At 44.1% G+C, this 17,069-nt stretch overlaps 1 protein-coding gene across 1 annotated transcript in view; it reads right to left on the bottom strand.

Annotated features, from left to right (window-relative positions):
• Nucleotides 1–17,069, bottom strand: part of LOC124788960 — a 400,179-nt gene that overhangs the window by 329,875 nt on the left and 53,235 nt on the right. The window contains exon 4 of the mRNA XM_047256249.1: nt 2,579–2,722. Coding sequence (XP_047112205.1) covers nt 2,579–2,722 — 144 coding nt within the window. The remainder of the gene's footprint in view (nt 1–2,578; nt 2,723–17,069) is intronic.

The following is a 17,069-nucleotide window of genomic DNA, read 5'->3' as shown; positions in this document are numbered from 1 at the left end:
TTGATGAATGGTGCAGGCTGTGGCAGTTGACCCTGAGAGTAAATAAATGTGACATATTGCGCTTATATAGGAAAAGAAATCAACAGTTGCGTAACTATACTATTGATGACAAATTGCTGGAAACAGTAGCTATCGTAATATATTTAGGAGTAACTATCCATAGCAACCTTAAGTGGAATCACCACATATTACAAATAGTAGAGAAAATAGATGTCAGCAAGTTTCATAGGAAGTATTTTAAGAAAATATAAAGAAGTGGCTTACAAGGCGCTTGTTCGACCGATTCTTATTTTTCATTACTCTGGGACCGTTACCAGGTAAGACTGATAAACGAGACAGAGAGAATATCCAACGAAGAGCGGCGCGTTTCGTCGCGGAATCGTTTGGTCGGCGCGAGAGCGTTGCAAAGATACTCAACAAATTTTGGTGGCAGACAGTACAAGAATGGCGCTGAGAATCACAAAGAGGTTTACTACTAAAATTTCGAAAGAGCACTTTGCGCGTAGGGTCAGAAACATATTAGTTCCTCCCACATTCACCTCATTAATGACCACAATGAGAAAATTAGAGAAATTAGAGCCGTACAGAGGTTTACCAACAGTCGTTGCTCCGACGCGCCATTCGCGTGTGGATCAGGATAGCGGAGATCAGTTAGTGGTATCAGAATTACCCTCCTTCTCACAGTATTAGGTGGCTTGCGGAGTATGATGAAGATGCAGAAGATCAAAACTAATTGCAAAATAACTTTGACACTATATGTGTATGGTGCGAAAAGTGGCGATTCTCTCTGGATAAGGAAAAGTATGAGGTCTTCGACGTGAATAAGAAAAGAAAGTCGTTAAACTTCAGTCACGCGATAAATTACACAAATTTTAGTGCTGTCAGTTGAAGGAAATACTTAGGAATTCAAGTACGGACAACTTAAATTGAGAAAGTCATATAGATATTTTTGTGAGGAAGGCAAATCAAAGTCTGCGTTTTATTGGCAGAAGTCTTAGAAGATACAGCAGGTCTACTAAAGAGACTGCTTACAGTACGCTTGTCCGTCTTTTGTTAGGATACTGCTGTTCAGTGTGGCTTCCTTACCAAACAGTATTGACGGAGGACGTCAAAAAATTACAATAATGAAATTATCGTGAAATAGGGGAAAGAGTGTCACGGATATGATAAGAGAATTTGGGTGGCAATCTTTAAAACAAAGGCGGTTTTTGCTGCTGCAAGATCATTGAAATTTCATTCACCAACTTCCTGCTCTGAATGCGAAAATATTTTATTGCCGCCAAGTTGCAAAGGGAGAATACAAGAAGAGAAATCAGAGCTCATACAGAAAGATTCAACCGTTAATTTGTCCCACGGAGAGAATGGAAAGATTGAGAAATGGTCTAAAGGTGGTTCGAAGAACCCTTTGGCAGGCCCTAAGTGTGAATTTCAGAGTAGACCTGTAGACGTAGATGAGGAGGTGCTACTAAGGTATGTTGGTGTTTTCTGTGGCCAGGGTGTGGTATCCTTATTGTCTTAAGGAAATGGTGAATGCGGACGAATATGAACACATGTTACAGCATTGTATGCTGCGTACAACACAGAAATAGTTCGGAGATGATGACAGCTTGACGACGCTCTTCGTCATTTTTCAGCATCTGTGAGGCAACTGTTTGTAGACAAAAACATTCTTGAAATGGACCAACCTGCCCAGGTTGCCGACCTGAATCCAATGGCACAACTTGGGGATGAATTAGAACGTCGTCTTCGCTCCAGAACCCAATTCCGACATTACTACGTTCCCTGCTTCAGTTCTTGTGGAAGAATGGGCTACCAATACTCCACAGACATTCAGATTCCCCACTGAAACTGTTACCAGCAGAGTTCAAGCCGTCACAAAGGCGGAGGGTATTAATGTAAACCAACAGGTGTCCGGATACTTTTCAACGGGTAGAGTGATAAACAAGGAGCAAACAAAATAAATTTGTTTTCGGACGGAGTCCGCCTTGAGCAAAACATATTTTTTTTCTTTTTGTTCTCTACTCAGACATATTTCGCTGAAGTTTAAGAGCAAAGAGTAGCTTTTATCTCCTTTCTTGTTACCACTTGCTGTGGTTTTCCTGTTTTTTATGTTTTGGCATATACTTGCTTTCTTTTTACAGTTCCTGATTTTTTTCTGGTTTCCCCATTATCTTCACTGTGAAAAACTGTTCTTTATAACTTTCACTGGCACTGTTTATAGACTAGGAAAACAAGACGGCGGACAAAACAAAACAGACGGGATTTTTTGGTGGAAGGGTATATGTCGGAATACACAGTGTAACTGGTTAGTCTGTACAAAGTTGTGATTTATACGTATAACAAGATCTGAAACGAGTCTCAGCAGTGTAACGGGCAGTGCCATCGCAGTAAAGAGGAGCCGGCTACTGGAACCGGTTCCTCGTCGTCGCCGCCGCCTTACCGTTCTCGTCTCTCTCTCTCTCTCTCTCTCTCTCTCTCTCACACACACACACACACACACACACACACACACCTCGACAACCAGGCCTACATTCGCAGGACGCGCAGCGAGGCAGCAGGAAGCCGGTGGCACACTGACCTTGAACGTGGAGTGGCTGAGCCTGTTGATGAAGTTGGCCGCCTCTCGGAACTGCGAGTTCTCGTACAGCAGGATGATGCGCTTGACGGCGAAGCGTGGGCTCACGTCAGCGATCGTCATCGAGCTGATGCGCGAGTCCAGCTCCTGCAACGAGACCAGGACGCGCCGCGTCAGTTGCGCCGCCTCTACACACCAACAGCTTCTCGCTGGCCACAATGCAACCTAGGTTCTGGAGCACAACTCCACGTCCCTTTTTGTCTTGTTTTGTGTTATTTGGTCTCCAGAGTTTGTACTCTACACTACTGGCCATAAAATTGCTACACCACGAAGATGACGTGCTACAGACGCGAAGTTTAACCGACAGGAAGAAGATGCTGTGATATGCAAATGATTAGCTTTTCTGAGCATTCACACAAGGTTGGCGCCGGTGGCGGCACCTACAACATGCTGATATGAGGAAAGTTTCCAACCGATTTGTCATACACAAACAGCAGTTGACCGGCGTTGCCTGGTGAAACGTTATTGTGATGCCTCGTGTAAGGAAGAGAAATGCGTACTATCACGTTTCCGACTTTGATAAGGGTCGGACTGTAGGCTATCGCGATTACGGTTTATCGTATCACGACATTGCTGCTCGCGTTGGTCGAGAACTAATGACTGTTAGTAGAATATGGAATCAGTGGGTTCAGGAGGGTAATATGGAACGCCGTGCTGCATCCCAACGGCATCGTATCACTAATAGTCGAGATCACAGCCTTCTTATCCACATGGCTGTAACGGATCGTGCAGCCACGTCTCGATCCCTGAGTCCACAGATGGGGACGTTTCCAAGACAACAACCATCTGCACGAACAGCTCGACAACGTTTGCAGCAGCATGGATTATCAGCTCGGAGACCATGGCTGCGATTACCCTTGACGCTGCATCACAGACAGGAGTGCCTGCGATGGTGTACTCAACGACGAACCTGGGTGCACGAATGGCAAAACGCCATTTTTTCGGATGAATCCAGGTTCTGTTTACAGCATCATGATGGTCGCATTCGTGTTTGGCGACATCGCGGTGAACACACAATGGAAGCGTGTATTCGTCATCGCCATACTGGCGTATCACCCGGTGTGATGGTATGGAGTGCCAATGGTTAGACGTCTCGGTCACCTCTTGTTCGCATTGACGGCATTTTGAATAGTGAACGTTACATTTCAGATGTGTTACGACCTGTGGCTCTACCCATCATTCGATCCCTGCGAAACCCTACATTTCAGAAGGATAATGCACGACCGCATGTTGCAGGTCCTGTACGGGCCTTTCTGGATACAGAAAATGTTGGACTACTGCCCTGGCCAACACATTCTCCAGCTCTCTCACCAACTGAAAACGTCTCTGTCAATGGTGGCCGAGCAACTGGCTCGTCACAATACGCCAGTCACTACTCTTGATGAACTGTGGTATCGTGTTGAAGCTGCATGGGCAACTGTACTTGTACACGCCATCCAAGCTCTGTCTGATCAATGCTCAGGCGTATCAAGGCCGTTATCACGGCCAGAGGTGGTTGTTCTGTGTACTGATTTCTCAGGATGTATGCACCCAAACTGCGTGAAAATGTAATCACATGTTAGTTCTAGTATAATATATTTGTCCAATGAATACCCGTTTATCATCTGCATTTCTTCTTGGTGTAGGAATTTTAGTGGCCAGTAGTGTATTTAGCCATCGAAAACACATGTTTACGGGAACACACAAATCTACTGATAAACTGCATATTTGCAGAACTGAACAAATAATCTGACAAGTAAACTAGACATTTTTGTGTTTTCAATTCACACCATTTTTATATTTAATAATTAGAGACACAGATCAATTAAAATATGGATACTATAAAAACCTACAGATTTTCCCTTATACTCTTCGCGAAATTCACAGTCACTTTATAAAGGCGAATGTCTTAAGAAAACAAAAGAGAAGACGCTGATTGACGGAGGGAGTAAGCCATACTCACCAAAGTCTTCAAATATTCCGATCGTTAATTGTCAAATTTCGGACACGGAAACAAGACGTAGCTTACATCAGCTTCTGACTCAGAATCGCACTCACATTCAGGGGAACCATAAGTACTGACTCTACACAACTGTACATCAAACGAGGCATGGTTAAAGCGGAATCTAACGATGGCGGAAATCGTAGATCAGTCCAAATGTTTCCCTGTAAACCAAGGTCTTGCAGAAACTTCAGGTTATAATGCCGCATGGTATCCATTTTCCGTTTATTTAGGACACATTCCACATCTCTCACCACTTCTGCCTTCCATGGCTCTTAACTTCACGTAAGAAGTACGTATACGGTAATTTGAGTTTTTGTAGATGCAGCTTGTTTCGTTAAGACGTCAACTTCCCCATTATGGCGGATTCCAGCGTGGGAATGCATCCACAACAGAATGTGTATCGCGACTCTCTATCTATAGCGAACATATTCCAGTACCGCATCCAAAATGTAATGGTTAGTTGTTTTATTACATCTTCGGCGTTGAATATTTTTAAGAACACTCTGGGATACGATCACTACCTTTAAGAAGGAAGTGAAAGGTACAAACTTGATTGCTCCCAAAATTTCCACAGTCTCCGCCCTAAAAATTGAAGCACTTCTAGGCAGTTTGTAGGCTTTTTTGACCTGGTTCTGAGGACACAGAAAAGCATATCCAGTACACTCCTCTTGTGGGAATTGGGATCCTTCGGTACATACGCGTATACAGATGTAACCACACTAGTGAACTTCAACGAGACGACTAAATTTGCAATTTTCGTTAACACTCATCGAGCTTGACATATTACAATAAAAGACCAGAATCTGGCAGCTGAGCGTGTCAAGATCATATTCAAATAAAGGCAAATATGTAGAACATCGCATAGATTGTGTGATGGAGACCTAGAGTCAAAGCTGGTGTATATGACCAGAATTGTACTTCTCTTGTTGGAGGTATCCGTAATTGGTAAATAAAGTCTCTACTCTTATAGACAAGACTATCCACGAAGACCATGCTGTGAATGAAAGACTTACCCCTATCACTTCAATCATCCATGCGAAACCAAAATTGCATTCTTCTCCCGTGACATCCTAAAAGACATGGAACAAGGCAGTCCCTCAGATGACAGAGTTCTTTGACTTCCGAAAAGTATTTGACACATTACCACACCAACAATTATTAAAAATTACGATTACGTGGGGTATCGAGAAAAAGTTGTGAGTGGACCGAAGATTTATTGGTAAGGAGGATGCAGCATCTTATCTTGGAGGACAGCCATCGGCAGAAGTAGAACTAACTTAAGAGTATCTCAGTGAAGTATTGTAGGTTCTTTGCTGTTCGTATAGTAAATTAATGTCCTCGAATTAGCAGACCCTCCTAGTGAGCACTAGACCCGGGTTTGAATCCTGGCCTCGGTGCAAAGTTTCATTCAACGCTCAGTCTCCATACATACATCGACATATACTACTTAACAGTAGTATGCGATTCCTCATCCCATTTCAACTCAAAAGTGTACTTCATAAAATCTAGTCCCTCCAATAGGTTTAATAGAAATGTGATTTAAAAAACGAGGCTCTGACAACGCAGTAACTGCTTGCATCGTCCCCAGGAACAGATAGCATGAACTCTGCGTTGTGCCATAGCTGTCTCATTAGCTCAGTGAGACGAGACAGCGCTGGGGGGGAACGGTATGCAGATTCGCCGATGTTCGAGTGGCTTCGCGTGAAACTTTTTATTTTCAGTTAAAGCATAAACTGTATCCAGTTTACATCTTCACAATGCGGTATCTTGTGTATTTCTTTCTGTTACTTTTACCTTTATTTAAGAATTAAGACATAACATGAATTTCTTACAGACGTAACCGACCGCTTTGTTTTGTCCACGATACTAATAAAGCCAAAAGAAAAGACTAGTGGATATAGTAACATCGTTTGTATCCAGTTAAATACAAAAAACACCATAGGTAGGCTACTACATTGCAAATTGAGCTACTCAACGTAATTCCATTCTTAGGTGTGACGTCCAAACTTACCTTCACAGGGTCAGTACGTTCACTTTAAAGAAGATGTTGAGAGCGACCGCCTTGCATATGCAAACACTTCGCCATTCGCTGGATCATACTTTCTTGCACCATACGCAACACACCTGCATCTACAATTGCCGAATCGGCATGCGCCCGGGCTATTAGGTCTTGTATATCAATTGGTGGACTGCTATAAACGTGTTCCTTTAAGAGTCCCCACATATAAAAATCTTGTGGATCAAAGTCCGGGGAACGTGGAGGACAGAACATTGGACCTCCACGACCAATCTATTTCCCTGGAAGCGCTCCACTTAAATCGTTACCCACATTCATTCCAAAGTGTGGCGATGCATCATCTTGCTGAAACCATAGCTGTCGCAAAGTGAAACATTTTCTAGAGCCTCAAGCAAAGTGTTGCAAAAAATGTGCGATACAATGGCACATTCAGCTTGTCCGGCAATACGTAAGGGCCCAAAAGCACTCTTCCGACGACTCGAGCCTACAGGTTTATGCCAAAGTGTGCCCGAAACTCACGTTCATGGGTGAATGTGGGATGTGCTCCGACCAATAATGGCCGCTGTGGAAGTTGAAAATACCTTCACGAGTGAAGCTAGAGTGGTCATTCCATATCAAGTTATTTTAAAATGTTCGCTTTTTTCCGCTTGGTGCAAAGGCCATTCACTAAACTGTACTCGCCGGACGCGGTCTTCTGGCCGATGGCGTTGAGTTAACGTGTAATGCTATGGATGCAACTCTTCATCATGCAACACTTCAACAACTGGTTTTTGATATATCTGGAACTGTCTTGCAATATCACGGGCGCTCCACCGAGGTGACTGGTGAACGGTTTCAAGAATCGTGTTCTTTGTTTATGGAGTACTTCTAGTCCTCGGACGACCTCTGCCCATTACTTGTGGGCGAAGATTGCCGGTTTTACGAAGGCGTTACTCCAGGTGACGCAAAACATTCTTATCGGCATGGCACCTTTGAGGGTGCAGTGCAACATACGTACCAGCAGCAGTAGGAGCTTGGTTATCGGATGCACCCAGCACCAAAAGAATGTGGACGTATTCATCGTTTATTTACTCCATCGGGAAGTCGCCCTACACGAATTTCCCACAGGTCCAGTTATGGTTGTGCACGCTGCGGCCTGTAGACACATGCATGCAGTTTAATGGATCCCACAGTGATATGATAGGCTATTGTCATGTGACAAAATGATGTCACACTTATACATGAATCAATAAAAGTTTTGCATCACCTTGGTTCTGAGAGATCCAGAACATGTACAGAAAATTGGAATAGTGATCAACATAAACATCATCTCCGCCCTTTTTATTGCTCATGAAAACTACACATTGCATGTTGTACCACCATACAACGAGGCCTTCACAGGTGGTGGTCCGGATCGCTGTACACATCGGTACCTCTAATACCCAGTGGCACTTCTCTTGCACTGATGTATGCCTGTATTCGTCGTCGCATACTATCCAAAAGTTCATCAAGGCATTGTTGGTCCAGATTGTCCCGCTCCTCAACGACGATTCGGTGTAGATCCCTCTAGAGTGGTTGGTAGGTCACGTCGTCCATAAACAGCCCTTTTCAATCTATCCCAGGCATGTTCGATAGGGTTCATGCCTGGAGAAAATGCTGGCCACTATAGTCGAATGATGTCGTTATCCTGATGGAAGTCATTCACAAGATGTGAACGTTGGGGCGGGAATTGTCGTCCATGAAGACGAGCGCGTCGTCAGCATGCTGCGAATATGGTTGCCCTATCAGTCGGAGCATGGCATTCACTTATCGTACAGCCGTTACGGCGCCTTCCCAGACCCCAGCGGCCTACGTCGGCTGCACATAATGCCACCCCAAAACAGCAGGAAACCTCCACCTTGCTGCGTTCGCTGGATAGTGTGTCTAACGCGTTCAGCCTGACCGGATTGCCTCCAAATACGTCTCCGACTATTGTCTGGTTGGAGGCATGTGCGACTCTCATTGGTGAAGAGAACGTGATGCCAATTCTGAACGGTCCATTCGGCATGTTGTTGGGACCATCTGTACCGCGCTGCATGGGGTCGTGGTTGCAAAGATGGACCTCGCCATGAAAGTATGAGGTGAAGTTGCGCATCATGCAGCGTACTGCGCACAGTTTGAGTCGTAATACGACGTACTGTGGCTGCACGAAAAGCATTATTCAAGATGGTGGCGTTGCTGTCAGGGTTCCTCCGAGCCATAATCCGTAGGTAGCGGTCATCCACTGCAGTAGTAGCCCTTGGGCGGCCTGAGCGAGGCATGTCATCGACAGTTCCTGTCTCTCTGTGTATCCTCCACGTCCGAACAACATCGCTTTGGTTCACTCGGAGACGACTGGACACTTCTCTTGTTAAGAGCCCTTTCTGACACGGAGTAACAATGCGGACGCGATCGAACTGCGGTATTGACCGTCTAGGCATGGTTGAATTACAGACAACACGAGCCGTGTACCTCCTTCCTGGTGGAATGACTGGAACTGATCGGCTGTCGGACCCCCTCCGTGTAATAGGCGCTGCTCATGCATGGTTCTTTACATCTTTGGGCGGGTTTAGTGACATCTCTGAACAGTCATAGGGACTGTGTCTGTGATACAATATCCACAGTCAACGTCTATCTTCAGGAATTCTGGGAACCGGGGTGGTGCAAAATGTGTGTAAATGACGAGAACTGTGGAATAGTCGTGTGAAACATGGAAAAGGAACCCGACTGGAATTCGAACCGTAGCCGCAAGGTGGATGTGAGTTTAGTGTCTCAGGAGTCTACTCAGTGAGCTGCGACGGCTGTGCATCTCCAAAGCATTGGGGACTGAGACCTCTCGCCAGGTTGCCGCCATACTCGCCGACGACGGCCATCAAGAGTAGTGCAGAAATGCGATTCGTGGCTGAACACAGTGCGACGCTATTCATCAGCAGCCCATTCTTCCCGGTAACGGCTCCTTCCAGATGGCAACCTAGGCAAGTGACAGTTTCCCTAGTCCGGCTGCTGCAAGTTTCCGACCAATGGTGCGGGAAGACACACAGTGTTGCACAGAGTCCATTACTTGTTCTTGGATGACAGGGGAAGATGTGAAGGGGTCACGATGTTCTACGTGCACAATACGACGGTTGTCCCTTCTGGTGGTCAGATGTGGTCCATCGGAAACTTGACGAGTATGGCTACACTCTTTTCCCATTTCTGCTCAATATCGGGCCACTGTCATATACGGATGTCCCCTAAATCTGGATACTGCACGATTAGGTCATCTCGCCAAATGGAAACCCGCAACGAGACAACTGTCAAACGTTGTCACGCGGCTGATAACGCTGCCTCGCGAGACCACACGGCATCTCCGTGTCCTTCACAGTAATCGCTCATCATATGATTCTGTTGATGCCCCGTATATACCCTACCTATCCTGTTAACAACGCTAAATATGAATAAAACTAATCCACTTTAAAATCCGTGCTACCTGACACTGAGAATTTCCGCTCTGATCATTTACATATCCGCCGATGGTGTGTACGTGTACGAAGTTACGGTGACATCCGACCGTGTCTTCAGGTGTCTCACTCTTTTCGTCAGGCAAGGTATGATGAAGCACAAGTTGAAAAAATCTGCACACATATTCAGTCGATTTGGATAAGATAGCGAATTGCAGAAAAGATTGGCAATTCTTTTAAGACTGTTCATTTCAAAAAACGATAAACCTAGCGTACTATGTCTACAATGTCAATGAGTCACAAACGGAATCGGTCACTTTTAACAGGTACCTAGGTGGGATAATCAGTGTGATATCAGAAATAGAATGTTTCGATTAGTAGGTAGTATACTTGGAAAATAGCATCAGTCTGCAAAGGTGATTGCTCACAAAGCACTCGTGCGACCCATCGTAGATTATCACTCAAGTTTGCGAGAGCCATAACGAACTGGACTATCATGTGATATTGGACGTATACAAAAAAGAACACCACTTGTAATCACATGTTTGACTCTTTCGAGGTGTCAGTTCAGCCTGGCAGACGCTTGCAGACAGGAGCCAACTATGCTTAAAAAGTTTTGAGAAACAACACTAACTGAAGAATGTAGGAACACACTACAACCGCCTTCTTTTCGCTCTCTTAGGAACATTAATATAGTACGCAAACAGTCGTTTAAGAAATTACTCTTCCCGCGCTCTATTCGTGAGTGAAATGGGAAGATGTCCTGATATGGGAAGTATCCTTTACCAAGTATTTCACGATGCTTTGTAAAATATAAATGTAGATGTATAGGTTGGTTGTAGTTAAACTTTCGCTACTTGAGAGGGCCCCCATGAAAATCGATTTATCACAGGAAATGAAACTTTGTAGAAACATTTGTAATGACATGTGTAAGAGAAATATTGAATAAACCATTGAAAGAATTGCATTTTAATTTCCACATGGGAGTGTAACATTTGTTACACGCATACCACGTTTCTGTTCCAGGATACAAACGTTGTTCAATGTGGCGACTGTCTGCATGTCAAGTTTGTACGGATACCATTTCACGTTTCGAATGGTGAACCATAGAATGTTCAGCGGTCGTGACACAGCTTGTGAACTGTTCGAAGATTGCACCATACGTCTGGCATTCTCACCCATGGAACAGTAACTTTGTCATCAATTTGGGGCGTAATTGGCCCTCAATCTCTCCCAAGAGAAATTCCAAAATCGCCAGTAAATTCGAACTTCGTAATCATGTTCTTCAACCCCACTGCGAAAAGAGGATCTCTGCGTATTCCTTTAACGCATCGGTACTCGCGAAGAGCTGCAGCACTGTTGCTGTTGTTTTGATAAAACAGCTTTACTCGAAAAGCCCCACTCACCTTGTTCAGACCCACTCTGACTGCGTGCAACTGTAATGAGCATTGAAACTTATGTTTCAACCCTACGTCGCCGTAGCGGTACCGCCACCTAACGGCAAGTCACAAATCCTGCAGCGCACAGTGTGAACATCATTCCTATGAAGCTGATTAACCACACGGTACATACACTACCGGCCATTAAAATTGCTACACCACGAAGATTACGTGCCACAGACGCGAAATTGAAGAAGATTCTGTGATATGCAAATGATTAGCTACTCAGAGCATTCACACAAGGTTGGCGCCAGTGGCAACACCTACAACGTGCTGACATGAGGGAAGTTTCCAACCTATTTCTCATACACAAACAGCAGTTGACCGGCGTTGCCTGGTGAAACGTTATTGTGATGTCTCGTGTAAGGAGGAGAAATGCGTACCATCACATTTCCGAATTTGATAAAGGTCGGACTGTAACCTATCGCGATTGCGGTTTATCGTATCGCGGCAATGCTGCTCGCGTTGGTCGCGATCCAATGACTGGAATCGGTGGGTTCAGGAGGGTAATACGGAACGCCGTGCTGCATCCCAACGGCCTCGTATCACTAGCAGTCGAGATGACAGGCATTTTATCCGCATGGCTGTAACGGATCGCGCAGCCACGTCTCGATCCCTGAGTCAACAGATGGGGACTTTTGCAAGGCAACAACCGTCTGCACGAACAGTTCGACGACGTTTGCAGCAGCATGGACTATCAGCTCGGAGACCATGGCTGCGGTTATCCTCGACGCTCCATCACAGACAGGAACGCCTGCGATGGTGTACTCAACGACGAACCTGGATGCACGAATGGCAAAACGCCATTTTTTCGGATGAATCCAGGTTCTGTTTACAGCATCATGATGGTCGCATCGGTGTCTGGCAACATCGTGGTGAAGGCACAATGGAAGCGTGTATTCGTCATCGCCATACTGGCGTATCACGCAGCGTGATGGTATGGGGTGCCATTGGTTACATGTCTCGGTCACCTCTTGTGCGCATTGACGGAACTTTGAACAGTGGACGCTACATTTTAGATGTGTTACGACCTGTGGCTCTATCCTTCATTCGATCCCTGCGAAACTCTACATTTCAGCAGCATAATGCACGACCGCATGTTGCAGGGCCTTTACGGGCCTTCCTGGATACAGAAAATTATCGACTGCTGCCCTGGCCAACACATTCTCCAGATCTCTACCAATTGAAAACGTCTGGTTAATGATGCCGAGCAACTGGCTCGTCATAATACGCCAGTCACTACTCTTGATGAACTGTGGTATCGTGTTGAAGCTGCATGGGCAGCTGTACCTGTATACGCCATCCAAGCTATGTTTGACTCAATGCCCAGGCGTATCAAGGCCGTTGTTACGGCCAGAGGTGGTTGTTCTGGGTACTGATTTCTCAGGATCTATGCACCCAAATTGCGTGAAAATGTAATCACAAGTCAGTTCTAGTATAATATATTTGTCCAATGAATACCCGTTTATCATCTACATTTCTTCTTGGTGCAACAATTTTAATGGCCAGTAGTGTAGTTTTCTTCCTACACTGGCTCAAGTAGCAAAAGTTTAATTATAACCACGCTGTATGTAGATACTAATAGCATCAGTACCGAAAACAAGTACTCGATTATTTCATAGTTCACGATCACTGCGGAGGCTAGGATTCTGGGTTTTATCTTCTGTATTTTAACATTTTTAAAAACATAATAAAATGTATCGTTGGACCAACTGCTCTGTGTTATCTGAACGTTTTCTTGCGATTATTACACTCAATAAGCTCAAACTCAATGCCGGATCGGAGACTCGATCCCGGAAACTGACTTTTAATGGGCAGTAGTCGACTAACTGAGATACTCAGGCAAGAATCACGAACCTAAACTCAGCTCTACGTTGTCAACACGTGCAGGAGTAAAAGCTGTGGTCATGAGGTGGGACAGCGCAAATGAATAGTTCGCACTAGAATGAGGTCTTACATATCAATGTAGAACTCCTTCTTGTGGCTGCCCTTCGTTTGATTTAATATTGCACGATGTCAATCCTTCATCTTAAAAACTCTCCTCGTATTATTGCGGACTTGTTTGTCCTCGCCAAGAGTCAATTAAAAGAATAAATGTGTTCTCCTGCACATAGGGCTTTGTTTTAAGTTTCCCAAATTTCGATGAAGTAATGACGACATTAAATATTTTGCCACGTACTCGTTCATAGTGTTTTCAATCCTCGTTCCAGAAATTTCCTTCGTCTTTCCTTTTCATGCCTTTTATGAAAATATGAATAAACCCAATATATTGAGCATTATTTCGATTTGTTTGCGATTTAAATAACGTAAAAACTGAACTGTTACACCAGTGATAAGTGTAACACATGGCGAGGAAATGATAAACAGGGTGGAAGCTTCAAATTTCTTAGGTGTCCCTAATGATGGGAATTTAAATTGGAAAAAGCACATTTGCACTTAGAATCATTGCAAACCTTGAGGAGGGACAAATCTGTAAATTGACATATCTTGCATATTTACATTCAGTAATGTCATTTGGAATAATGTTCTGAGGTAGCTCATCTTTAAGAAAGATATCTTCATTGCGCAAAAACGTGCTGTAACAATAATATGTAGCACTCAAACACGATCATCTTGTAGATATCTGCTTAACGAGTTAGGCATTCTGACTGCTGCTTCACAGTACATTTATTCCCTCATGAAGTCTGCTGTAAATAATCCACTACAGTTCAAAAGAAACAATGATGTACATAATTACAATACCAAAAGGAAACATTACTTTCATTATTCCACATTAATGTAGAACTCCTTCTTGTGGCTGCCCTTCGTTTCCTAATAGACAAATATGAGTTAAACTTTTTTGCGTAATTTATTGTGACACCATAATATCGTAATCTACTTAAAAATGTAATTTACGCAGTCAAATCCCTTTGACAGAGTGTAGAATATATTGACGGCCTGTAATTTACTGTCGAGTGAGTTAAATACATTGTCATTGTGTTTGCAGATAGCCGGCCGCTGGTAGCCGAGCGGTTCTAGGCGCTTCAGTATGGAACCGTGCGACCGCTACGGTCGCAGGTTCGAATCCTGCCTCGGAATTGGATGTGTGTGGTGTCGTTAGGTTTAAGTAGTTCTAAGTTCTAGGGGACTGATGACCTGAGATGTTAAGTCCCATAGCGCTCAGAGCCATTTGAACTTTCTTTTTTTTTCAGATACCTTACCCAGTACCTGAAACCAATAAACTTTGAAAAGATGTTATTTGTAGACAGGTGACTAAGAAGGTTCAGTCTTGTACCTTTTTACAGTGTTGGACGCTTTTTCTTGGTCGACAAAGCCTATGAACGTGTCGTGATTTTTGTTAAGTATTGCTTTCATTACCAAGCGCAACGTCACACCTGCCTTTGTAGCGTATTTACCCTTCCTAAAGCCAAATTCATCGTCATCTGCAGATCCTCAACTTTCTTTCTCGTTCTTCTGTGTATTAATCTTAATAATCTCAATTGATGATGATGATGATGACGTCCCATACTCATTGACCATGCGTAGGGGACCGATGCGGTAGACCCGCACCGCCGTTCTAGGCAAGGTCCTGCTGAAGGTGGTTTGCCATTGCCTTCCTCCGACCATAATGGGGATGAATGATGATGATGAAGAGGACACAACAACACCCAGTCATCACGAGGCAGGTGAAAATCCCTGACCCCGCAGGGAATCGAACCCTTGCTCAGGAAGTGAGAACGCTACCGCGAGACCACAAGTTGCGGACAATCTGAAGTAAAATCAACCTTCACTCTGGTAAGACCACAGTCTCGTGTTTAACCAGAAAACAGGTCTGACAGTGTGGAGAACAAAGTTATTAATCTGTGCATGAAGAAAAAGGCAAGAAAGTGCTGAAGGAAAGAAAAAAGAAATTAAGGAAATAATGTTGATGTTCCCTGTCTCGAGGATATAGAGGTTATTACAGTGATCGGGAAGGAATCAGCAGTGGCCTGTTTAAGAAGTCAATGTGGTATTCGCCTGCACTACCTGAAACAAAGCACGAAATATCTGCCACAGGATGGACAGAAGAGGACTTGAAACTCATCCCTTGCGAATCCAGTGAATTAACCACTGTGTCATCTGTATGGATCATCCTGTACGGTCTTTACTCGACGACATACTGTTACCCAGTCTTATAAGAAAACTGCGGACTGTGGAGCCTCGAGGAAGACACAAAATTTGAAGATCGTTATTCCTCGCCGTGCTCCCATTTCCGATAGTAAACGTTGTGACAGTACTGACCGCTTTAGAATACGAGGCGAATAACTGAGCTGGAGCACTTTGTACGTGAAATAGTGGATCTCAGGCTGTTGGTAGGTTTTGTAATTTGATCGTGCTGCTGTATCAGAAAGTATTGATTGCCCATTTACCATGTCTACAGTGAGTCCAAAAAGTATTCATCTAGCTGTGTATTTAAAAAAAAATTGAGTCTGTGGCACGTGAAAAGAAGCGAATACAAAATCTGAAGAGACAGTTCTGTGGAATGTATCTCAGTAAATCTTATTTACTGAAAAACAAAAAACGAAATACATAGTGATAACAAGTTTAATAAAATAGAGAATGTCATACAAAAGCTACTTCAAAAAGTGTTCGTCCACCTTATTATGCCTAAAATTCGCGCCCATTGAGAACAGATCGCTTTTGCGTAACCAAGACATTGAGGAAACGAGTCACGGACATGACGCCCTCGCTTATGACCGATCAGACGTGAGGTTTATCGCGAGGGGAATCAATAAAAATCCTAAAATCACCGCTCCTAAGTTGTCTGTGGACTTAGAGTAGAGGGATAAGATGATACGTGCCAACATAGTCAGAAATACTTCCAAGAAATACGGTTATAGAGGCTGGGTAGCTCGGAAGAAATTTTGCGTCAGTGAACTGAAACGGAAGAAACGTCTCATTTTGCTCAGGAACACAGATTCAAGAAGGAAGACTTCCGGGATATATTCTATTGAAAGTAAATATAACATTTCCTGGTCGTGGGCAGGCGAATGATTGGGCGTAAAAAAACACGGAGGTGCTGCTGCAAGAACCTTGGGTCCACGGAGAATCTCTATGGGGTTCCCTGATGGTGTGGGAGTGTATGAGTGTTGTAATTGCTGGAAAACTATGTTTTGTAGAAGACACGATGAATCACAAAATGTAGGCTATACCAACAACGTAAAGGAAAATCTCAATGGTAGAGCAGAAAAAATAGGTCTCCAAGGAATCCACTGTTTTCAACAGCACAACGTCCCGAAGCATAATAAGAGGGTGTGGCTCCTGTTCAATGCACCGAAACAACTCAACACCCCTCCTCAGACCCTACATATGAATCCCTCTGAACATCTTCAGTTTTTGTGTGAACTTTTCTGTTTTATTAACCTTGTTATCATTATGAACGTTTTTTGTTTCTTGTTTTTCAATATAAATTATTTGCCAACAAGGGAATCTCCCCATCGCACCCCCCTCCCCTCAGATATAGTGGTAAGAGGGTCCAGTGAATAGCCCGTCAAACACTGAACACAGATCAAGCACGAAAATAGGAAGAAGGTGTAAT

The sequence above is a fragment of the Schistocerca piceifrons genome, chromosome 3, assembly GCF_021461385.2.
Source record: "Schistocerca piceifrons isolate TAMUIC-IGC-003096 chromosome 3, iqSchPice1.1, whole genome shotgun sequence".
Taxonomy (NCBI): Eukaryota; Metazoa; Arthropoda; class Insecta; order Orthoptera; family Acrididae; genus Schistocerca; species Schistocerca piceifrons.
Note: the sequence above shows the minus strand (reverse complement) of the source record. Positions and strands in the feature narration are given on the sequence as shown.